General features: G+C 37.7%; 2 protein-coding genes across 6 annotated transcripts in view; one reads left to right on the top strand and one right to left on the bottom strand.

Annotated features, from left to right (window-relative positions):
• Window positions 1-25,986, top strand: part of CMSS1 (cms1 ribosomal small subunit homolog) — a 333,561-nt gene that overhangs the window by 25,847 nt on the left and 281,728 nt on the right. The window lies entirely within an intron of this gene.
• FILIP1L (filamin A interacting protein 1 like) overlaps window positions 1-25,986 on the bottom strand; it is a 264,565-nt gene that overhangs the window by 15,727 nt on the left and 222,852 nt on the right. For 2 of the 3 annotated variants that reach the window (XM_031457007.2, XM_031457017.2), the window contains one exon: window positions 6-3,149. In XM_031457007.2, the coding sequence (XP_031312867.1) occupies window positions 353-3,149 (2,797 nt within the window). In that variant the 3' untranslated portion in view covers window positions 6-352. Of the gene's footprint in view, window positions 1-5; window positions 3,150-25,986 lie in introns of those variants that run through there. The other variant, XM_064496059.1, reaches the window with a different exon arrangement.

Here is a 25,986-nt window from a genome sequence, read left to right as displayed (position 1 = left end):
AATGGTAAAAATAACAAATTATTTACTGCTTTATAATGTTAAAGTATTTCACCAAGACAAGTTGCAGTCAAATTAATGTGAGTTATGGAAAATGAAATACATAAAAATGTATTTATACAAGTGCAGACTAAATATTTTCCATACAGGTATGTAAATGAAAAGATATACAGTAAGTGCACACTTGATATGACTATGCAGGCAACAGTTAGTTTCAGATATTCTTGGATAGTTCATGCACAAATCTTCCCAAAGTACAAGTTCAGTCAGTCTTTTGGGGGATGTGGAGGGATAATTAAAAAGGACTGAGTTCCTTGCAATACTATCAGTATAGACTGGATAAGGGTGAGGGTCGTCAGTTATATATATTACTTACTGTAATTTGTGATTGTCGAGGAAGAGGTGTGGCTGTTGGTGTGATAGTAATACTGCTGGTGACTTTATTGGTTGTTTTGTTTAGTGCCCCATTAGTTAAGCCTTGAGTTCGGTTATCCTGCGGTGGTGTTGAAGGGCTGGTAGGTCTCACGGGGCTGGCTACAGCTTGCATGTAAGGACTTCCTAAGTGAATGTGGATTTTATTATCCTCAGTAGTTATCACACTTGAACTGTTACTGTTTGAACGCTGAAACTGCCATGATGACTGCCGGTCAGGGGAGACTCTGAAAATCGCGTGCTTGGCACTGATTTCTATCGGCTCTGGAGAGCGTCCCTGCTCAGGGGTGCTAGCTGAGCCAGTAACAGCCAAAACCTGAATAGGTGACATTGTCCTTTCTGGAGTTATGGAACCACAAGACTCTGGGGTCTGCGCCCTGGCAAAGGTTGCCATGGTAATTGGGGATATGCCTTGCTCTAAATTCATAAGGCCTTCACCAGAGGTTTTGGATTTCACTGGTGTAATGGAGGCATTTTGGAGGATGGTTATCCTTTGCTTTGGGGTGCCACAGTTTGGTATCACTGCAGTGCTTGTGTAAGAGTGAGGACTCTCTGTGGTCGGACTTGTGATTTCAAGAGTGGCTGTGTTTTGGGCATGGTCTGGAGTAACCTTTATATGAAGTGGCTGCCCAGGAGTGTGGCTTAGGACTAGATCTCCTGGTTGCACGAAGTTGCCATTGGACTTAGTTTGTATTTTTCCATTCTGAGGATGGCCTTCCTTGGACTTCATCCAGGGAATCCATAGCTTCCTGTTCACAGGACAGGGAGTAGACGAGTTGCATCTGAAGGAAAGCACAGACTCCTCATCATTAGGGTCCTCATCCTGGTCTGCACTCTCCTCATATAACTGACCATTGATGACTGCTCGTTCCAGAGGAATGAGACTCTTGTAATCTGGTGGCTCATTGTCTACGGCTTCTGTCTGAACTTCTTTAGAAAATACTTGAGGATCAGAGATTCTTCTTCCATTGAGACTAGGCCGGAGGCTCTTACTGAAATGACGGTACCTCTCTAACTCTTTAGTGAGGTTTTCAATCTCTCTTCCTAAATCTCTGTTCCTGTTCTCTTGTTGATTGAGTTTCTTTTGCAGAACTGAATGATCTCCCTGGAGGTGGCATATCAGGTCCTCAGTTGCCATGTATTCATGAATTTTCTCTTTCAGTGCGTCTACTTCTCTTGAGAGGTGCCCTGATTTAGCTTCTTCTTCTTGAAGCCTTTTGAAAAGCCACTGTTCATGGCTAGACTCTGTCTTTTCTGCTAACTTGTACTTGGCAAGTTCCATTTTAACATGTTCCAGCTCTTCAGATAAAAATTGAGCTTTGTCTCGTTCATTAGCATACCTTCGTTCTAGAGTCTCATACTCATCTTCCGTTTTCATGAGGTCATCCTCAATGGCTTTCATATCCTTTAACTTCAGTTTCAGTCTTTCCACTTCTTGAGAGAGCTCTTTAATTTTATTGTTCTCTTGGTGTAATGCTGTTGTGGACTTACCAGAATCCTGATTTAGTTTGTTTTTAAGGAAATCTTTCTCAGTTGCTTCCAATGATTGAAGCCTATTTTTCAACATGTTAACTTTGGACAGGAGATCATTTCCTTTCTCTTCTTCTGCTTTCAGTTTGTTTTTTAGGTCATCTCTCTCTTTGGTTACATTGTACATTTTTTCTTCCACATCAGTTTTGGACTTAAGTGCCCTTTTAGTTTCCTCAATTAACTTTTCAGTAACTGTTGTCACTTTATTTTGTTCCATTTGAAGCTGAGAAGCAGCAGCTTGTAACTTATCTTCAGTTTGCTTTAATTTTTCACTCATTGTTTTCCGTTCATCTACCAGCATCACAGTTAATGTTTTCAGTTTAGTTAAGTCCTCTTTTAGGGTGAATTCTGTCTTTTCCAGCCGACTTTCAATGGTTTCTAGCTCTTTGATCCTTATCTTTAAACTCTCTAGTTCTTGAGACAATTGCTTTGTGGTCATCCTTTCTTTTTCTAAACTGCATTTCAGAGAGTGACATTCTTGTTTGCTTTTATTGAAAGCATCTTCTAATTTTTCCAGGGCCATAATCCTTTTACTGAGTTTTTCAACCTCAAGTTTAAAGTCTTTACTCTGTGATGTTTCCTTTTCCAGCCTCTTATTGAGATCTCTGCACTGCTCCTCCATTTTTATGAGCTCTTCATCTTTCCCTTCCATTTCTAGCACACGTTTTCTGAGCTCCTCCACTTCAACCATGATACTGGAGTTTCCATATTCTCCCTTGTTGATTTTTTCTTTTATATCTTGCAGTTCCTCTTCTGCTTTTCGTAAAGACCTGTTTGTCTCTTCTAACTCATCAATTTGCCGGCTAAGTGCTGCCAGCTTTTGTCGAAGCTGGCGGTTTTGACTGTCCTCGTTTGTGAGCTTCGCCATAATTGCTTCTTGGTTCTGGTGAAACTCTGTGGTCTGTGTTTGCAGTTCTTCCTCTAGTCTGTTTGCCTTCTGCTCTTCCTCCTGAACTCTGGCTTCAGCAAGGGCTAGTTTAGCATGTGTTTCCTTTGCACTTGTGGTTAGGTCTTGGATTTTCTGTCTTTGAAGGGTAAGCTGTGACGTCAGCCTTTGTTGTTCGTCCACCACCATCAAAGCAAAAGACTTCAGTTTGGTCAGCTCCTCTTTCAGGGCGGTGACCCTCTTCTCTTTTTCTTGCTCCTTCTTCTCCTGGGACTCAGTTTCTTGGTCAATCAACCTTTTTAATCTGAAAAATATAAGAGTGCAATCTGTTTTGTGATTGTTGTTTTAGTAACTAACTTATCAGCTGTGACTAAACATTTATGTAATTTAGAAGGAGTAAAGGCAAGAATATTTGGTTTAAAATTCTTGTATAACATATAATCAGTAGACATTCTAGCCTGAAGGCTGTAAATACAGCCACAAGCTTGAGATTCAGTTGGACCTGGCTTCAAGACTGGCCCTACTCTTACCAGCTAATTAACCTGGGCAGTTATTTAACATCTCTAGGATTCAGTTTCCTGTGTGAAACGGAGGCAACAATTGTATTATCTCAGGGACCATTTGTGAAAGTTAAATGAGATAATTTGTTTAAGATTCTCACAGTGCTGGCACATAATAAGTATTTGATAAGTGTTCCTTTTTCTTATTCATGTGGTTATTATATTTATCAAAGGGTTTGCTTGAACCATTATAATATGCGGTACATTAATGTTTGGTGCTTAACTTCCTGATTCTTAGTTAAGATAAAATTTATTCACATTGCTTAGAAGTTATGCACTTTACTGGTGGATACCCCTTTGCCAGTTAAAACTTGGTTCATACCAGCATGACAGTGTGTCAGGAATCAATTCACGTATATCTTTATCCCTACAATGGATGGTAGTTGGATGAGAGGAGCTGACAGGCACCTGAAGGGGTTTAGAGTTTTCATAACATGTGGGAAGAGCATGAGGTTTGATAGGAAAGAGCTTGATGAGAGGCATATGTTAGAAATGGCAGATGAAAAACTCTTATCAGGAACACAGTGATTCCTCTCTTAAATGATGACTCTATTATAATATTTTTTTCTTTACATTTTAAATTTGTCAACATAATGAGAGGACGTGTTACATGCAATATAAGCTATCTCTTCTGTACACTTTTTCCCTCAGTATTGAGGTCATAGTTTTAAATTTGTAGCACTCTTAATTATATTGGGAATGGGCAGATTATAGAGGATGTAATTACAACTTTGCAGTATTGTTATACAGAAACTAAAATAGAATGGAATCCCTGAAGAACTGAACTAAAGCACTTGTCATGGATGGAAAGTTATAAATATTTGTTTTCTGATCAGGCATAAAGAGTTCATAATATGTTAGTATGTCTTTTCTACTAGGAATGAGTTTAATTATCCAATGCATGTCTTTAATCCTTGCCACAGAACTTTCTTTTTAAAGTTGTTTAAGGATTTGAGGAGACATTTTAAAAGGAAACTAATTTGGGGCAGTCTTCTTTGAAATAGTCTTTTCTGAGTTCCTAATCTGCTTTTCTATAATTGCACTACATAATAAGAGGAACATATTTAAAATAATTTGTATAATGTAAGAATTTTCAAACTTTTTTATGGGGAGGATCCACTTTTAGTTTTTCCTGTTTTGAGAACCTGACAGTCTGGCCCAAGGGCTACAGTCTGTGAAATTCTGAAGAAGCTGATCTGGATGCTGGGGTGGGGTTGATGATGATCTCATCAGCAGTCTGGGCAAGAGGCTTGCACATGGCTTCTGGCCCTGCCCTACTCCCTGTTTGAGACACCTGGGAGCCTGAGAGAGCCATAACGTCTCCCTCCTGAATGGGTAGTAGGACTTAACAACCTAGTGGTAGAGTCCGTAGGTAAACTGCTTTTGTGGTGAAATAGTTACAGAAACTTTGGCAAAGTGCTTCTTCCTCCCACCTTAGTATTAGAATGGTATTTAACAAAACTGCAGCAAAATATTTTCCCTTCTTTACATCACAGTGCTTAGAATTTTGTTAGAGAACAGTTTCACAGAACCTTTTCAGGATTTCAACTTATTAAGTAATACCACCTGCTATTTCATGAGGAAAAGGTATATTTTCTTAGGATACAAGAGAGAGAAGATTGGAGTATAATGAACATTTAAATTGTATGGTCATCAGTGAATCTTAGCAGTGCTATAACTGGCAAAAAGGACTTAAAAAGTTTCCGTTGTACTCAGTGTTTTCAGCAGCAAGCACGGATGCATCTTTTTCAGCATGGTGCAAGTTCATGTATCTTTCTAATGTTTCTGGAAATCAGCTGGTATCCCCATCTGTTTCCAAGCGCCATCTTACAAAATTAGATACATAAAACTGATAATTTGAATATATTTGCTCTCAGCATTTCCTTACTACTTGTTTCCTAACCTACAATTTCCCTGGATCAGTCCCGTGAACACACCTTAGAACAGTCAACAGGCTAGTCAGGTAAAGCCTTTCAGGGAGAAAACAGGAGTTTATATGCAGGAAGAGTTATACCCCCAACCATCAACCAGTGTGAATCCAGGATAGGGAGGTCTTGATGGAACCTTTCCAGAGCCAGCTGGGTGCCTGTAATGCAATTACACATTGCAGGGTTGTGTATGAGAGAGAGAGAAAAAAGAGAGAGAGACAGAGAGACTGGTTGTGCTGCTGAGTCATTCACTATTTCTTGCTTTATCTCCAGAAGCATTTGAAGGATGAAGTTTAAGGTTAGTTTATGGTCTTGAAGAAAGGCATTTTTTTGTAAAGTTAACTGCTCTTATAAGATTTGAAGCTTCAAGCCTGGCCTCTTTTGCACAGTACACTAAACGAAGAAGCTAATTGTCACTCTGCTAATTGGTGTATATATGAGTGTGTGTGTGGTGTGTGTGCATGTGTATATACACATATATCTGTTATATTTCTGACTAGTTGTATTTTTTTCTTTCAAATATATATCTGAATGCTTTCAGCGAATATTTGCTGAGTGTTGACTTTATTTTAGTCATTCGAGGTCCACAATCACTTACCTAGAACCTTTCAAGCCAAATGGTTCCAAATTTCTAGAGTTTTCAAATTTTAGAAAGGCAGTAAGGAGGCACCCACCATATATTCTATAATAGCTCCATCAAGGCCTGTGGCACCATCTCTTAAACAAACTTCTGAATACTTCTGTGGCGAACCATATGAATAGTTAAACTAAGTGGGATAATTAAAATATAAATAGCCTCACATCTATTCAGGTTTTGCTGCCAAATAAGTTGAGATGAGGAGAAGTTTTGCTGTCACAGTTTATCAAAAACTTTGTGTAGTTTTTAGATTTTTGAAATTGCAGACATGGGATTGTGGACATGTACAATGAAGGCATAGACTTGGTATCTTTTTGGTAAGGAGGATGTGGAGTTGAGGGTTCTAAGGCAACATTCTTCATCAGCAGGATTGGGTTTTAAACTAAACAATAACAATTTTCTGTCTCCGTTATTTTTATTTGCACATTAATAAATTATTGCTCCTCTTCCTGTGAGTAATTCCAATTAATATGCCTTTGTGCAGGGAGGTTTGAATAATCTATGCTAGGGTACCTTCAGCCTCAGCACTGTTGACATTTTGGGCCAACTGATGCTTTATGGTGGGGGGCCCATCCTGTGCCTTGTAAGGTATTTAGCAACATCCTTGGTCTCTACTCACTAGATGCCAGTAGCATCTCCCCAGTTGTGACAATCAAAAATGTCTCTAGACATTGTCCAATGTCTTTTGGGGACACAACTGCCCCCAGTTCAGAATCAGTGATCTATTTGTGTGTGTATGTTGTGTGTGTGTATAGAATGTGTATATGTCAGTCTGTCATTAGAAGTTAAGACTCTCCCTGGTCCTGCCTTACTCAGCTTTAATTAATAAGCCGGTGTAACAGAAAGTTCCCACTTGGGTAACATATACACCCGGTGATTGTATTGTCCCTGCTCATGGCCTGTTCTTTACTGGTGTTTCTCACAATATAAGGTTCATGGAATCACCTGTGATCTTGTTAAACTGCAGATTCCAATTCTGTAGGTAGGGATGGGCCTCAAAATTTGTATTATAACAAGCTCCCAGGTGATGCCAGCACTGACTAAGCCTTTTCTATTAATGTGTCAGATGTTTTCTGGAAATGATATTTGGCTGAATATTAACTTGACCAATTGTTCATTATTGGTAATACCCCAAACTGTGGGCTTGCCCTGTATTTCTGACTTGCAGAGCCATCCATTTTTCTCACAGAGAACATCAGGTAGGAGAGCATGACTAACTTAGCTAATATCTGCCAACGTTACTGGAAAGAAATGACTCAAAATGCGTGTCACAGGTGTTTGGTCAGTAGCTAAATTTTCATCTAAAAAAGGCAGTGAATAGCTTTAGTTCCAGTCCAAAGCCTAAAATATATATGACTATATAATAACTATCATTCTTTTGTGCCAGTGATGTGCTGCCAAGCACTGAGCTAAATCTGTACAGCTATTGGTTCTAATTCTCATAGTAAGCTTATAGGGTTTGGGATGATTATTTACAGCCATCAACACTGAGGCTTAGAAAGGTTAGGAAGGGGCAAAGCCTATGTTCTTTCCTCATACTACACTGCCTCCCCAACAAACAACATGAACTATTTCATGGGCCTGGTCCACATCTGAAGTGTTTCTCAGGTAACACTCTCTGTATTAGAGAAACTATCAACCTAAAGAAAAATTCTCATTTATCATTGTGCTTGCATTCTTTTTAGTTTATATCTCATAGAGCAGTGGGTTTCAAATGTTTGCTTTTATATCTCCTAAAATAATTTTCTATTATGTACGTAAAAGAGTACTCACAGCACTTTTAGCAAATGCTAGCTTTTTTTAGCTTATTGAGGTATAATTGAAAAATTATAAGGTATTTAAAGTATATACAATGTGATGATTTGATATACATATAAATTATGAAAGGATTCCCACCAAGTTAACAGTTCTATCACCTCACACATTCACCTTTTTTGTATCTGTGAGAACACTTAGGTTTTACTCTCTTAGCAGATTTCAATTATAAAATACAGCATTATCAACTATAGTTACCATGTTACACGTTATAACCTCAGACCTTATTGACCAGCCTCTCCCTATTTCCCTCATCCCCCTAGGCCCTAGCAGTCACCATTCTACTCTCTTTCTGGGTTCAACTTTTTTTTCAGGTTCTACATATAAGTAATACCATGCAGTACTTGTCTTTCTCTGTCTGGCTTATTTTACTTAGCATAATGCCCTCTATATTCATCTATGTTGTTGCAAATGGCAGAATTTCCTTTTTTTAAAGGCTGAATAATATTCCACCATATTTATGTAAGCATATGAATGTATATATGTGTTTTAGATATAATGTATTTTATATAACATAATATTATGTATACAATTTGTAATAAATATGTAAATATATAATACATTATACATAAATGTCACATTTATATATGTGTTTATATTATATAGTGTATTACAACATATATTATAACATGTAACATTATATAATACATAATGTATGGCATATATTATATACAACATATTATACAGAAACATACATTTATATATATACTGTATAAATGTATAAAATATAATTTATATACATTATATATTTACATATGCAAATTAGTTACATATTTATATATGTGAAACATATTTGTATATATATACACATGTACACTACATTTTTTTATTCATTCATCTGTTGTCAGATACTTAGGTTGTTTCCTAGGCTATCGTGAACAATGCTGCTGAACATGGGAGTTCATCTATATCTTTGAGATAGTGATTTCCTTTTGATACATACAAAAGGATAACATAGTAGTTCTATTTTTAGTTTCTTGAGGAATCTCCATACTGTTTTCCATTGTGACCGTACCAGTTTACATTCCCATCAGCAGTGTACAAGAGTTCCCTTTTCTCCACATCCTCCAAGCATTTTTTTCTAGCAAACCTGTTTTGGAAAGTATGTGTGTGAATTACAGATGTAGACACTGATTCCCTTAAAGCTCTCTATGCTTGTACCTCTGGAAATTCTTTGTGTACCCTCAGGGGTATATATACTCCAGTTTGAAGAATGCTATCTTGGAGTACTCATATTCATGTTCAAGTAATGACACCACAGGATTATAGGAACATTCACTGACTCATGTCCAATAAAAACAGATTGTAGAAGCTGGTTTTATGGACACAAATGTGAGGTAGTTAAATCCATTCTGGCTTACAGCAATGTCTTATGACAGCTCTTCTTTAGAGTTTCTATTATGGCTCAGAACTGTTACAACTTACTGTGGTTTATCACTATTATTATGTGCAGTGCCAGCTCCTTGTTTTTTCAAAAATATCACATCTGTCATCTTGAATGTTCTTTGGTACTAACCATAATGCTGGTTCTTCATTACAAATTATATATTCAGAGTGTCTTTTCAGTTTTTATTTACACACACACACACGTCAGCACACATGTGTCACTATATTTAATCTCCTGTGTGTGAGACACTGAGTGTTAGTAATATGCATCATATAACACACACATGAGACAGATGGTTTGTCTGAATGTTATAATGCCAGTCATACTCATAATGATTTATAATTCACACTTTTGATTTTTGTCTTATTTATGTACATTACAGTCAACACTCCTAAAATAAGAGCTTCTTAAGAATAGGACACATGTCTGATACATTTGTGTCTTCTACAGTGTCTGCCTCAAAGCCCTTAACATGTAGAAGGTACCAAATGAATGTTTTTTTTTTAAATGAATGAATCAACATTTCTTGTGGAAAATACTATAGCACTGTCCTAAGTAATTTTATTCATTTTTAAAAGATACTCTTGTGTTTACCATGTTCATGGTCTTACGTATTTAAGAAAATGAGGTGTAAATGGTTTTCCCATTGGTGTTCTCCAAATACACTGGCCTCTAGAAAGAATCGAGACTGCTGGAATATCTCCTCTTCCTTCTTCAGATCCCTGCATTAGAACTGTATGTGTGTGCTTGTTTGAGGAGAAGAGAGATGGGTAGTAAATGTCCACATCCTAGCCCCTATCTCTCCTTTGGATATTTCCTCTCTGTAAACAAAGGAGTGGTCATTTTAATTTTTTTTCTTTAGAGTCAGAGGTCTACTGGGCAAATATGTTTGTTTATTATACAAGCAACATTACATCAACAACAAATAAAACTAAAAAGGAAATAGTCATCTATGATCTGACCACCTTAACACATCTTATCAAGCAATGAAACCAGTTCCTCAAGCCATTAATGGCACTATGTTGTTTCTGTTAGCTGTAGAGATTAACCTACAAACAGTGAACAACTTCAGAGTCAGCTTTTCATCTATCATCTTAAGGAAGCAAATACTTCACTGTATTTACTGGGCAGATCTTGAATTTAAAGTTTTTGATGTTATGAATATGGCAACACTTATGCTCATTTGATTTACAAACAACGAAGGACTCTAGTTAGTACTGAGGCTGTACTGAGATGAAACAGTGGAGGGTTCCTGTTCTCTGGAGTTTGTAGGCTGTTTGGAAAGAATGAGCAGATAATTTCAGTGCAACTCAGTGAAGTCTCCAGAGCAGTAGTTCTCAAACTTTTTGGTCTCATGACTCCTTTACACTCTTAAGAATTACTGACTGTTTTAAAATATTCATGTATTTATTCATTAAAAATAATAAATCCACTATATGTTAACATAAACATGTTTTTATGGAAAATAACTTTTTCAAACCAAAGAACTTTGTGAGAAGAGTTGTTTTGTATTTCTGCAAACCCCAATGCCTGGCTTAATTGAAGACAGCTGTATTCTCAAATCTGTTTCACACATTCCGTTAGCTGTCAGAGCAATGACCTCACCACACGTCATGTAGCCTCAGGAATACTTGTACACTTGTGAGAGAATGAGAGTGAAAAAGATAGTGTGATAGTGTTAGTATGAAAATAGCTTTATCCTCACAGATCTCTGGAATCACTATTCTTGAGGACCAGACACTTGAAGCATAAATGGTAAATGTGTCTTTCTCTGGAAAAGTCTCTGGTTTAGGCTGTCACCTTCTTTATGCTGTTACTGAGTGAGCCCTTCACTTCATACTGATGAAGTCCATAGATTTGCTGGCCTTGTCACTGCTTCAGTGTTTACATCATTAATGAAACTAGTTGTTTGCTTCCCACCATAGATAGATGGAAGATTCCCCACCTTCAGATACTTCTTTCCCAGTTCCTAGAAAATTTCTGAATGACAAAACTGTCTCCATGAGACATTGTGTTTTGTTTGAAACCACAATTTGAAATAAGGGCATGGGAACCACTGAGTTACTTGGTTTTCAAGTGGGTTCATCCACAGTACTCTGCAGGTCACCTGGCATTTAATTCATATCAGACCTTTCTGAGGCAATTATAGTGAGCAGTTGCTATGTGCAAAGTACTGTACTTGTTATTTGTCAGTTTACTTTTTTCTGTCAAACCTACCTGTATACTTGCATAGATTACTCTGGTCATAACTTATAATAGTTTCCCATCAACAACCAAATAGTGCGATGATACCGAATCCTGTTGGGTCTTTTTTTAAGATAGAAAATACATTGTATCTCTCATTCTTCTCCTAGATGGGCTTCAATGCCTATACTTGCTTTCATTCTTCCAGTGCTAGTTTAATTTATTACTTTTTCTTCTTGATTTAACATGTTAATTGATAAGCAGAAAACTACATACACTGCTTTAGTCATTTTTTTTTTACCTGCTCTCATGGCTACACTTTGCTAGTCTGATTATGATTATATCTGACCTTATCTTTTAGCAATTATTATCTAATATGTAATTTTAGTTGTTGCATTGCATTGGTAGTAGCTATGTTCATGGTTAAATAACCACAGAATTCTAAGCAGTTTGCAGAGTAATTACGTGGAATTTGTTGGAAAGCTTCCTTAGGTTGAGATAATCGGGTCTATAATTTATGTTTCCTTGCTCTACTCTCTGCTTTTTCAATGGGACTTTTCACTGTTTAGTCTAATTTTTAGGAGCACTCATAAAAATAGCTATGACTAGTCTTTTTTATTCTATGTATGCTGCTTCCTTTTATTTCTCTCACAAGTCAAAGGTTTTTAAAAAACTAAAGCTACAGCATACCATAGTCATAACGTAATGCTTGATTCATTTGACTTGGTCAGCAAGATTTAGAAGAACAGTAACACTTTTTTGGCCTCTGTGAGCCAAGTATGCATATATATCTGTGTCTGCTTTGTGTCCATGTTACTGAAGATCCTGTCATCATCACGGAGATCATTTAGAGACACCGTAAAAGGGTCCAGATCCAGCAAACTGGGTTACTATTTTCCTTCACTGTGAAACAAGAATTAGGACATGAAGTGATAGAGGAGGCCTTAGCTGGTGTCAGAGGAATATCTGGTAGAAATGGGGCACAGTGAGTCAGGATTCTTCATCATCTGAACAGTCTTGTTTGGCTTCCCAGGGGTGAGAGGAAGTGAATTAATAAGATGCAGATAGTCAAATGACCTACTAATTATAAGGAGGTTGTGAGCTTTTAGCAGAGAAACATGATCCTGACAGGAGCTAACTGAAATCCTCAAATTGAGCAGAGGGGCTAAGATTCGGGCCAATCTCTTTTTTTAAAAGCAGGAAAAAAGCAAGTAAAATGAAACAAAGAGTGTCCTAGAAAGAAAAACTACTGAAAGATGAAGTTTCAGAACCAAAAAAATGCCAGTCTGAGAGCTCACAGGCACAGAGTTTGGGGAATAAGGCTACAAGGAGAATATTTTCATTCTGAGATGATGGAATCTGGGCTAGGAGACTCTCCACATGTCGATCAAAGGGCCAGGTGGAGACTTAAAAAGGTGCTCAATCTAGGCCTAGGAGAGGAAATGGAACGAACAAGGGAGTGATAATAAGGACAGCATGTGTAAATCCATACCTGGATAGTTACTTAGAGCCTGGATTATATGTTGTCACTTTTTCAGTGCTGTATTATCAGTTAAGGAACTTTCTAGAAAGAACTAATGGATGATGGATGTTCACTGACTATCACTAAGCTTGTGCTTCTTTGTCTCCCATTTTAATTTTTCATAGCAAAAAGTATTTATTTGGATGGATTTTTCTTTTTGTCATTTATTGAAATTGATTTTTTGCCTTGCTTTGACTATATTATAGCTATCAAGAAGGAATTTTTTTTAAAAAATTACTACGAATATACTGCTAAAGTGTCTGTTAACTTTTCTTTTTATGTTCTTCTCCCCCTCCACATTCTGAATGAGGTTTTTAATTATTTGAAAAAGATTCCTCAGATCAACATTTTGACAATTTTTCTTTTCCAGACTTTCCATTTTGACTACTTTTACACCAAAAAACAAACAAACAAAAAAACAAAAATTTAGCCTGTCTTTCAACAGATTGAGACTTCAGGTCCTTGGCAGACTGAAAGTTTCAGATGGGCATCTCAAGATCTTCAAGGCCCACCTGGGCCCCCCACAGCCATGGCGCCTTTCCCTATCAGCCTTGTCCCTCTCTAGGGAGAAGCACTCAGAAAGCCACCCACATGTGATGCCTTCCTTGGACTGTCACAGATAAATGTGTTCCTATATTCCTGAGAGCACCTTTCCTGGTACACAGCATGCCATAGCATGCAGAGCCGCCTTTTTTTTTTTTTAATTGACATTTAGTTGATTTACAGTGTTGTGTTAGTTTCTGGTGTACAGCAGCAGAGCTGCCTTTATGTTTAAGTTAATGATGGTATGATGATATTGGGCTCGTCCCCAGGTTCCTAACACTTTCACTGTTAATCATTCTTTCCATTCCTTCCTCACCTTTTCTGTGGTTGATTTGGTACTCTTTGAGATCTCTGTTCTTCTGTATCTTATTTGTTTGCCCTAAGGTAGCCTTCTTTAGGATAGGGCTGATGTCCTCTCTATTGTCCATTCCCTACTGCCCCACCAGTAGACAGCAGTAAACAGTGCAGGTGACTGAATGGCAAGGGGCAGGCAGGATAACTGACAGGGAGCAAGTATGCTCACCAGCACTGAGGCACCAATGGGGAAAAGGCAGTTGAATACTGTGGGAGACAGGGTAGTAATGGGGGAGAAATTCAGATTCTGGAGTTCAGTTTTCAGAACTGAATCTTGGCTTCCCGACTTCCAGCTAGTATAACCGAGGAAGCAATTTAACCTCTGTGAGTCTCATTTTCTTCACATGTAGGATGGGGATAATACTGGAGCCTTCTTCGTAATAGTGTTTTTCCAGGGATTCAGTTAAACAATCCATACAAAAGCATAGTGGTTGGTATTATACATATCAGTTACCACTAGATGTAGAAAACTGTACTGATGGTTACAATACAGAAGAGCACCTCAGCCACACTGGGCTGGTCTAAAGTAAGGGGCACCTGGAAGAGACAGTCAGAATTCACACTAGGATGAAAGACCCGACCACATAATCTGTTTACTGTGATGGACTGGTTCTTTTCAGCCATGTGCATAGTTTGCTATACTGCTTGTCATTTATAGCCAGTTTCTCAGCCTTGGCCCAATTGACATTTTGGGCTGAATAATTCTTTGTTATGGGGGCTGTCTTGTGCACTGTTGGATGTTTAGCAGTATCCCTAGACTCTAGCTACTCAACACCAGAAGTAACCCAGGACCCCCAGCTCAGTTGTGAACAACCAAAAATTGTCTCCCAACATTGCAAAAAATGTGGGGGAAAAAATCGCCTCTGATTGCAACCACCATTTTAGGGCATAGTTAATTTCTTGGAAAACTTCTATTAGATTAGTGGTAGCTGTCTCTAACATTCATAACTCTACTTCATTATCTGCTGCTCAGTATATCTGGGACCAGCCAGTATTTCCATTTCTCTTTTGTTCACAGATCTACAGCTGTTCTTTCTTCCTGGAAGAGAATGATGCTTTGAATGTGCATTATCCGGTGAAATTCCAGCATATCACAAAGGATGCTAATAGCTGACCTTCCCAAAGCCTCTTTGATGTTCTATTCATCTTACCCCTGTTCTTCCTTCCTTGAGTGTGAGTGTGCAGTGCACATTCTTTGCTGGGATTAAATGCTCCTAGACTTGTCTACTTGGGGACTCAGAGGTGGGGTGGGCTGATTTGGCATAGCCTACAGTCTTTTTCTGTATGTGCTACTGCTGGGCTTGGTTTCCATAGTGGAAAATGTGGAGAAGATTACTGAGGATATTTTATAATGTTTTTTAAGCATTTCAGGAAAAAAAAATACAAAGTAACAGGTTGAAGGATACCCAAATTGTATGAGAAAGGTTATTTGAGGTTTTCATACTGTTGTATACTTAACTTTGTAATTATACCAAGTTTACTTTGCTCAGTTTTAACTCTTCAAGCAAGTCTGAATTTCAGTCTAGGATTTTAGATTAGCATTCCTAAATATATAATAAATATTTCAAAATATGTATATTAAAAGGTATACTGTGAAGTGTCTTCCTCCTACCTCATCTGTCATTTGCCCAGTCCTCTTCCCCAGCCTATAACCACTGATACCAGTTTCTTACATGTACTTCTAGAGTGACTTTATGAGTAAACAAGCAAATGCAAATAAAGATTCTTAATCTCTCCCTTTTTTGTATGAAGAATAGCTTACTACAAAAATTGTTCACCCATCATCTTGATTTTTGCAGTTAAATATTTTCTTAGAGATCTTTCCATTAAATCAATGTTCTTAAGCAAGGCAGGAAAAGAAAATAAAAATCAACATGACTGCTAAATAAATCTTTACAACTTCATGCTAGAAAAATTAAAATTTACAGGATTTTTAAAATGAAGTAACATAGAAGAATGGGAGTCATACTTTTGCTGTTTTGAACTTTTAATATTAAGATAAATTAAAGTAGTAATATTATTTGATTATAATTTTATAATAGCACCTTAATTGATGTACATCTGTTTTTATAATATCTGCATTTTCCTATTTGAGAAACTGAAGCTTAGGCACATTAAATAACATGCAAGGCCTTTGTAATGGTAGCCCTGGGTACTGGAACACAGGATTCAATTCCAGTTGCTGTCTAGTGTGGGATTTGTTTATAGTGAGAAAGAAACAAGCATATTGAGGGTCTACTCTGTGCCACTTGTTCTTACTTAATCCTTATAAGGTTAAGTATTATTCCTATTTTACAGATGAGGGTAGGCACCAAAAAAATAAAATTTAGAGAGGTTAAGTAATTACCAAACAGCACAAATTACCAAACCAGAATAAAAATTCACTGAGTCTAAAGCATATGTTCTTTCTATTTAACCAGGCTACATGCTTGAAAGTCGAGAGTACCAACCTCAAAAGAGTTTCCTCCTTCTCCCATCCCATGCTTTTAGTGTTCATTTGTTAATTCCTGTACTCTGTGTCCCTACACCCTTGGCTCCCTGACCCCCCTACCTTTGCTCAGTCTGCTCCAGCAATACCAGCCTCCTTGTTGTTCCTTGAATACACAAGAGCCTGTGGCTTTTGTTCTTGCTGTCTCCTCGGGGAACCACTGGACTTTCCCTTAGCTCATGTAGGACCATCGGGCATACTATATTTTACTTATTTGATCATTGGCTGTCTCTCCTCCTAGAATGTAAACTTCATGTGAGTAGGGAGATATGTGTGTGTGTGTGTGTGTGTGTGTGTGTGTGTGTGTGTTTTATTCAATGACTAGTCAAGTACTAGTCTGTTTTATTCTAGTTATATTTGTGCTATATTTCTAGCTCAAGAATAGTACCTAGTACTTAATTGGTATTCATTAGATATTTGTGAAATATTTGAACAAATACCTATTCTACTTTCGAACTAGGTACCATGTTAGGGAGTAAGGGTGTGACTGTAAGCAATAGACATATAGTGCAGTCGGCCCTCTGTATCCATGGATGCAGAATCCACAGATAGGAAAGGCCGACTTCTACTACACCATTTTATATGAGAGACTTGAGCATCTGCAGATTTTGGTATCTGTGAGGGACCTGGAACCAATCCCCCATGGATACTGAGGGATGGCTGTAAAGTAGTTCCTTTCCTCTACAGTCTGTGAATGATAGTTACCCATGTTGAGCAATTATTATATTCATGAACCATGTTAGTCCTGGAAACAGTCATAAGAGGCAAGTATTATTGTTCTCATTTTACAAAAAGCAGCTGAGGCCCAGAAAAGTTAAATAATTTGCCAAAGGTCCTGCTAATAATTGGCAAAATCAGAATGCCAAGTAGTTTTTACTCCAAATCCTGTTTCTTACCACCATGACATATATCCACACCTCCTATCTCATATATCTCATGTACCATCCTCTCCAGTGAATTTGTGAGTTGTAAAATTGTCTGTCAAGGGCACAGAAAATCACCACCACTTGCATTCCACTGTTCTGTCATAGTATTTTCTGTAGGTTCATGGCTACTTTGAGCCTTGATCATGAGACATTAGCAAATATTCTCTTAATCATTGTAATAATAAAGCAAGTTTAGTCATTTGGCATAAATTCATGATTATTTTTGGATGGTTTAAAAAATTGTGACTTTGCCAGTAATAACATCTCATGTTCCCTAGAGGAGGTGGGTTTGTCATAAATACCATTTCATAGAACATTTCAAGGAACTTAAAGTTCTCGGAAAATATTTTTAACAGGCAGCCTTTTCTCAAACAGACTTCAAGGGCATAATACTGTATACCCTTAAAAGTGTGTGTAGTTTGTGTTTTATCTTATTAAGAATATTTCTATGTATTTCTCTTATGGCAAAACCCATTTATATTTAGCTATCCCTTTTGTATCTTAGTGGAAAACAGAAATAGATTCTTTAGAAAAACACTCTGATGTAGCTGCAGAATTTTGTTCTTAATCTCCTTTGTCCCTTTTTTCTCTATCCAGATCACAGGTTATTTTCATTCAGATATTGCAAATAGGTATTCTGGAGGATTAGTATAATTCCTTTCTCTTAACACTTATTCTTTGGTAGATTGCTTTTCTTTCTTTTATTCTCTGCCTCTTAAAAAGTTATGAAGAGTATATCCTTTTCCAAATCTTACTATGAGCCAAAAAAAAAAAAAAGTTTTTAAGCCCCTAGTTCCTGTAAGTTCCTTTTTTTTCAAAAAAGGCTTTCCTCTTTTATTTGGCTTTCATACATTAATTCACTGGTGTTCAGTTTGTCGATTTAACATAAAAGGCCAAAGCAGGGAGCAGTCATGTGCCAGAGTGGATCATTTCACTGGTTTTCACCTCCCTGTATGTAGTCTGGCTGCCTGCACAGAGGCAGCGGCTAACATGGTATGCTTGGGAAACCAAACGTTTCCTAACTTATTAGTGGGAAATTCAAACTTCAGAAATTCAGAAACCACAACAACAGAGACTTATGTTTTATTGTGACTACTGAAGTCACACAGTTTGCCTTGAGAAACAGGCTAGACAGGGGCCCAAAGAGTATAAAATGTGAAACATTTTGATCCCTAGAGAATTCCTCAACCTCCCCCCACCCCCGCCCTTCTATTTTAGCTATAGTAAATCAGTAAATAAAGGGGAAATGGGAGGGAACTAGGAACATTTAATACCATTAAATAGTACTTGAGGTCAGGGCCATTGGAGGATGAAGGTTGATGCTTGCCCTGGCTGCCTGCTGAGCAAACAATTAGATCATGAACAACAGCGAACATCCTCTGTCTACCCTTACTCACTTTTCCTAGTTCCTGAGGGTGTTTGGTTTCTATCACCTCCATGACATTTTGGAGAACTACAGTTTGGGCCATAATTTATTTACAGAAGGTGGGAGAGTTTTATTCTTGAATCTGTGGAATGTAAGTGACCATTTTTCTTGTGGTCTGTGTTTTGCATGTCCCCTTGTATGCACTGTAAAAATTAAAATTATTTTGGTCATATAAACCTTGTTTAATCTTCCCTAATAGTTCAGAGCATTTGGGTTACATTTTCCTTTTCTGCCACTTCTGAACATAGAGAAGACAGAAAGCACGAACACAGAATTTGATCCTATTTTCTCTAAGTTGGGATCTTTTAAGATGAATGTGTTCTAGAGATTTATCTTATGTAGTAAGGGGCAATTCCATTAAGATGTTACAGCGGTTTGCGCCAGGCCTGCTAGAGGTAAGAGCAGTGACTTGAAACTCAACTTTTCTAGGCCCTGGGTCTGTCTGCAGCTGGTTTTGTCCCTGAGCAAAGTTTCAGCCATTTAGTTGTGTTTATCTCTGTAAGAAATTCTGTTTGTGGCAGAATTAAAGAAAAGGCTGTAGTATACCTTTTATATGTGCTATATGAATACCCATCCATTTTTGGACCATGTTTTGACCTGGCCATATCTTACCTTTGAATTTTATATCATTTTAAAATTTGAATTTTAAGGGAGGGCAAACTATTTCAGGTTTGCAGTAGTTGAAAAAAGTGTTTTTAAGAAAAACGCACTGACTTTACTATCCCTCATTTTTAAAGTTCATTCATTCACAGATGAAAACGAGGAAAAAAAGCATAACCCAACAATTCTCAAACAGAAAAGCCACTTTCAGAGGAGCCACATATCTAATAGACAGGGAATGTTGGAGCAAAATCTGCTATTAACTTAACTCTGTGACCTTGCTTCATCTAACTGTTACCTCAGCTGCAACATGGGGCAAGCGATATAATTTTGTCTCTTTTACAAAGCCTGTAATGATCTTCAAATCTCAGTTCCAGAGTAAAAACCACCAACAACCTTTCAAGTCCTTTCCTCCCTTCTTTCCTATGCAGCACTGTGTACAAATTCATATGTCAAAAATGTATATTCCATTCTGTCAGAAGATATTTTATGACTCATCAAGTCTCAATGGTTCATAACTATATGGGAACCTTAATTGGAATTTCATGGGATTCAGATTTATTTTTGGTTCTTTGTATGTCAAGCATTTGTTGTAGTTCAAGGTCATAAGTGGCTATTAAAGTAAAGAAGTAAATTTTTTAGTGCCTGACACTTAAAATGTTATGCCAAAATGAAAGTACAATTACACTGAAAAATGAACACCTAGGAAGAAGTATTTAGACTATTAGTTTCTGAAAGGGAATCTTTATTGTCTATGGCTAGGATCTGATATAAGCTATTTAACCTGTAATAAAAGATTGTTTTACCTATTTGTTTCCTGTGTGTGCCTCTCCAGCATGGTAGGACTGTAAGGGTAAAACAGGGAGATTCCAGGCTAGCTTTTAAGCCTATTGCTCTCTTTAGTCCCTTACTTAGTAACTAGTGTTTTATTTCAGGTGACTAAGACTTAATTAGGAAAGCTCATGTGGGTTTCTCATAGGAAGTATTCCCCTCTAGCAGGGAAATGAAGATAAAGGCTAAATTCACTTTCAGAGTAGCTGAGGTTAGACACTAGAGACATGGATTTTCTCCAACAAGCTAATGCTTTACTTCACTTTTATGGCTGGGTTAAGAGAAAATGAGTTCTTCAGGACTGCATCCTACAAAACATCTCCTCTGGCCCTGAGACAACCGTTTGTGCCTCAGCCTGGTGGAACCCTATAGCACCAGATGATGATGGAGCACCATTCTTCTGGGTAAACTGGCATAATATCTAGAAGAGTAATAGATATGATTTACTGAGTGTCTCCTGTGGGTCTGGCATTGTGCCAGTTAGTTGCTTTATCATCATTTTTAATCTTTACTTTAAGGATTGAAATCACTATGGAAATCCAGGTCGTTCTAAAGGCCAAGCAATGGATTTAAAATCAAACTTCAGGTGTTCTGATGCCGGGTCAAGTCTTCTTTCTCTTTTAACCTTAGATTCCCTTTTCACAGCAGACTTCCAAGGAATAAATCTGTTATCCTTTTTTGGGGGAATCTATAGTTACATTTACATTTCAGTTCCCATTTTTTCCATGACTGTCCCCTAACTTGTTTTACCCTGGCTGTTTCCCCTTTTCTAGATTCCCACAGCTCTTACAGTTTTGTGACATAATACTCTGTATTGTTTTATACCACTTTCTAATTTATGTTATATTAGTTTTGCTCTTGAACTAACTGTAAGCTCCTTAAAGAATTCAGTACCTCTGTATCTTCCACATGGGTTTGAACTCAGTACAGACTTGATGAGCAAATGATTGAGAGGTGAGAAGAACCATTTCTTAGCAGGGCATAACTATCCGTCTTAGGCTGAATGATGCCTAAAGTTCTCAGAATTTACTCTTATTATTAGAGCAGAAGAAGAAGTAGAGTTTTGTTCCTCTTGTTCATGTCATTTTGGAGGAGGGAAAACCATTCATTGAATGAATGGCCTGTGATTCTTTCCATCTTTGTTCAGCCCAATGAATTTTATGAGACTGTAAGAAGATTCTTATGAGGTATAATTTTAGGGGAGATGAGTAGAACCCACCTTTCTTAAAGTTGTTATCGTTATCTGAAAGATCTCTGTGTGCCCCATATGAGTAGGTTGTATGAAAGTCTGAAGGATAATATGGAACCTCAAACATAATGTATTTCTTTTAATAAAATGAGTGTTTAATTATCTTGATAACAAATGAATTTATTTTAAAGAACAGATAATCTTGTCTTTAGCAGCACATGACTACTTTTCACAGAACTCCACAGAGTGATTCACCTCCTCTGGCATTCCCAATTAACTGACTAATGAGCCAAGGCTAAGGGACTTGCACAGCATCTCACTGCAGGCAGGCCCTTTGTCTTCAGCAAGAAGGAACTTTCTCAGGCTCTCCTCAAATTCTTGGGCCAAACAGCTCCTTCCTTTTCTTTAAATGTGACAGCAGCAGTCACTTAAGTTTTGTTAGCCCAAATATGATGAATGTTTTACATTTCTCTTATGATTTCTGCTCAGAGTTGTTTTTGTTTTGATTCACTTAAAAAGGAATTTTAAAAAGAGAAAAAAAACTTCGTTCACCTTTAAACTTTTATTCCAAGACTGGTGGGCCATGAAATATGATAAATCTGGCAGGTTTGCTCCTGTCAGAGCTGCCCATCTTGAAGCACTGACCTCATCTTTGAGGCTGTTCTTGGTAGGATGATTTGGAGTTCTCACAGGCTCAAGGATAAAGTTATGTTAATTTTGCCTCTGGCTTAAGAGTGGGCTTCTCCCCTCACATTCTTCCATTTTCTTTAGGTGATTTGTCTCTGTAATGATATGATCAGTAGCTTGTATTTTTGTATAGTCTTTGGCTCTACTTGATCAGAGTTCCCTCAGGGGTTGCTGCTCACTATTCTGTCCATACCGAGTATTGAGAGATACTTATGGTGGATGATACTGTTTCCTTTTTTTTTAGGTTTATGGAAGCCAAGGCTACAGGAGACTTACCCAGTGAATGGAAGGCAGAGCGAAGAAGAGTAGAACTTGATTTATGAACCCTTATTCCTACTCTTAGTCTTACCATTGAGATAACACTATTTGTCCATGACAATTTAGTGTCACTAGTAAACAAGCTTGGAAATTGACTACATTCTGTTTTGTATTTTTTTTAAAAAAGTCCCACATTGTTTGTCTTTAGTTAATTTTTATGTATAGCTGATCTGTCTTATCTACACTGGTTTATCAATTCATTAGAAAAAAGCAGGGACAGGACAGTGATTAAAATCACTGTGTAAGAGCCGCTGATGAGTTTTGTCCTTGTCATCCACACAATAGGTGTAGCTGGTTAGTGACACAGTGTGGTGTGTGGGGAGCTTATTTGCTGGGCCTGTTGTCCTCCCTTGTGCTTAGCACAGAGCCCAGTAGACACTCAGTACATGTCCGGTGTTGATGAGGAGCTATGAGCTCTAGGCTGACTTCACAGGTTGACACTGGCAATCCCTAACTTTGAAACTATAGAAAAATCATTCCTTTTCTGTAAAACCTGGCAGATGGGTTGGACTACCACAGAAACTTTGTAATCAAAATGTATGCTGGGAAAAGGCAATCTGCTGATTTCTAATTTCTGTAGGGACAAACTGGGCCCCGTGACAGCAACTTCCAGGCCTTCAGCTGAGGCACAGAGCTTAGGGAAAAACAGAGTAATGCCCTTCATTAAGGACAAAAGCACTACACTCTGCTCGTTCATATTTTGCTTCTCCTCTATTCCATGCCCCTGGGCAGTTCACCTGGTACTGTTTCACCATCTTTATTCTCATTATTTTGAGGAGGAAGTTAAAGTGAGGTAGGTGGAGATGGGCAAACAGAAGCATCTGACTTGACGTCTGCCTACACATACTGTACAGTGAAAGAGTTCACTGCCTTGACTTCATATGAGTGTAATTTGTTTTCTGGTTTTTGTGTTTATAAGTCAATTCTACATGGTTTTTAAAAATAGTGGTAGAGATTTGTTTTGGTCTCCTAAACAAAATCTCGAAGAGGAGGCCCTTCCTAGGCCACTATTTCTGGAAATACTCTTTTCTTACCAAATAAGTTTCTAGGTTGTAATTTGTTCATATATTTATCCAACACACTTATTGGCCCAGTGACATACCTACTAACTGAAGCTATGTACTTTTCTAGGAGTTAGGGATAAAGTTGGTTGCAAAACTGACCCTCAAGGAGTTTCTAGTACAGGAGATAGACAATAAACAAATAAGCAGTTAATGTGTAACTTAATGGCATGTAGTAATGTATGGTGTGAAGGAAAGTAAGGCAAGTAAGTATCACCAGGAGCTCAGAGAACTCATTAGTGACTTCCTCTGTAGTTCTTGGGAAGGTTGTTTTAAAGGCACTGAGTCACTGAGTTTTGAAAGGGAACTTGCTAGCTGGGGAGGTATAATGCTTATTTGGAAGACACAGATCACTTATCAAGTTAGTGGTTTAGACCTACATGGTTTTGACTATAGAGCATACACTCTTTCCAGGGCACTTCTCAGTTTTTAGGCAGAGAGTGAGCTTTGCCACCCAGAGGACTTTTAAGTACGTTTATTATTTGCTTTTTTTTGGTCCTCCCTTTATCGCCTTCCTTCCATTGATACAGTCTGGTTGAACTGTATTGATTTTCACCTCCCTCCTTTCTCTTTGCCTTCTTACGGCTTATACTTACTAACAAGAACTTTGTACCTTTCAACTTTCTTTTTTTTAATGGGTTTTACATCCAAATTAACACCTACAGTGCCAAGGCTTCTTTTGAGGCTTCTGTTCTCATCTCTTCCTACTGTTAATTTAAGGAGAAACCAAAGGCTATAGCCCAAGAATGCAGGGGGCCTTGGCTTTGCTCCTAAGTAGCTCTGGGTCTCTGAGGTAAGTCACACTGTGGACATCAGTTTCTTCTGCAAAATGAGGCATTTGGATCAGATGCCCTCCAAAGCTTCTTCCAGCTCTATAAAGTTCTGTGCACATTCCCTGCCAGGTGTGTGTGTGTGTGTGTCTGTGTGTGTTTACACTGTCTTGTGCCTAGTGAGCATCCCACTGTCCATAAAGAACTTATCAAGGCACTTCTCAAACTCCCATCTGTGGAACTGAGTGTTTGCTATTCTGACGTAACATACACTGCCTTTTACTCATAATAACTCACTGTCCTTTAGGCTAGAATCAGTAGTAATCATAAACAGAAACAAGGTGTTTGCACTCCTACCTGTCCCAATGATAACACTTACTTACCTATTCCTCTGCATACCTCCACACCCCTCCCCCAGCACAAACATATAATTTCCCAAGCCAGTCATTAAAAAATAATAATTGTATCTTTAAGAGTTAATCTTACTTTAAAACTAGTAGGGCATAAGGAATGTGAGGATGGTCAGACTGTAGGAAGAACACTGCTAATGTGTTATTCTCTGTTCTTGGGCTCAGACTTAAAACTGCTGCTGTCCTATCTAATCTACTAAATTAGAATCTCATGGAACAAGCATGAAAATGGAATGCTTCTCTTATATCTGAAAAAGAACCAAGGGACTTTCCTTGGAGAGCCTTCCCACTTTTGTTTGCCTAGCTTTCCCAGTCAGAGGTAATGGTAGCGCAGAAGGCAGCCAGGAAGAGATAATCTCAACTCTGTTTTTAAGAAAAAAGGATGTAGGAGGGCTCACAACAGTGTTGGTGACGATCAGCTAGGAATTAGTGCACCTACCACAACGTAGAAACTCACTGGCCAGAGGAGTTTCTGAAAGTCTTTGCAGCAACACATTAAACATAAGTGATTAGGTTGGTGGCCCTTAAACACTGACTAGTGATGGCAGAGGCAGCCATAGAAATATTTCTTTGAAAGTTTGTGATGCTGGCTGCATATGCAGTGTCTTTTCATCTTTAAATCCTTATTTAAACATAATTTATAGAAACTAATCAATCAGCTTATATTGAAGCTAAATGCATAGTCAAATAAAAATTAAATTAAAAACTCTAAAAATCATTTAAAATTAATGATATGCCCAAGAGGATAAAGTTTGTTAGATTTTTCAAAAATAATGACTGCCTATGTGGACAACAGATTCCATTCCTAAAGTAGGTTGAGACCAATATTGCTTTACACCCCCTGATTATTACTTCAAAACATCCAGTCTTTTATAAACAGTTCTCTTCCTGCCCCCTCTTCCTTTTTCCCCTTAATAGGGGGTTGTATATTTTCTCCTCTGTTCACCTTGTAAAAGCAGTTGCTTTACCCTGAAGCACTAGATATAGACAGAACATAACCTAGGAAGAATTAATGGAATTTTATTCTTCCTCTCCCCCATTTTCACTTTTTTACCTCAAAATCTGTTTATTACCAAAGGCACTTTTTTGGAGGGGAAAAGGTAGCAGAGAACCCAAAAACAAAATTCACAGCCTTTTGAGAAAAGAAGTTAATGAGAATTGCAAGTGGACTTGAAAATTAAGCAGCTCAAAGCTTGATTTGTATTTTCATCCTGGCTGTTACTATAGACTCCATCATAGCATTAGGAAAATATCACAGAAATACCAGTGCTTAGCAGTTAAGGTTAATTGCTATAGAAAGATAAATGAATCTATTAAATATAAAACTAATATATACCTTATTTGGAGCTGGAAAAATTCACATTCATTCAATCTAAAACATTTTTTCCATCATATAGATTGTCCCAAAGACTAAGAAATGCTCACTCAGAGAGCCCACTGTGAGATAATGTATCCATGATAAATCTTTTTTAACTTTCAATTTTAAAAGGAGTCTTAATAGGTGA

This window comes from Camelus dromedarius, chromosome 2 (assembly GCF_036321535.1).
Source record: "Camelus dromedarius isolate mCamDro1 chromosome 2, mCamDro1.pat, whole genome shotgun sequence".
NCBI lineage: Eukaryota > Metazoa > Chordata > Mammalia > Artiodactyla > Camelidae > Camelus > Camelus dromedarius.
This window is presented reverse-complemented; position numbering and strand designations above follow the sequence as displayed.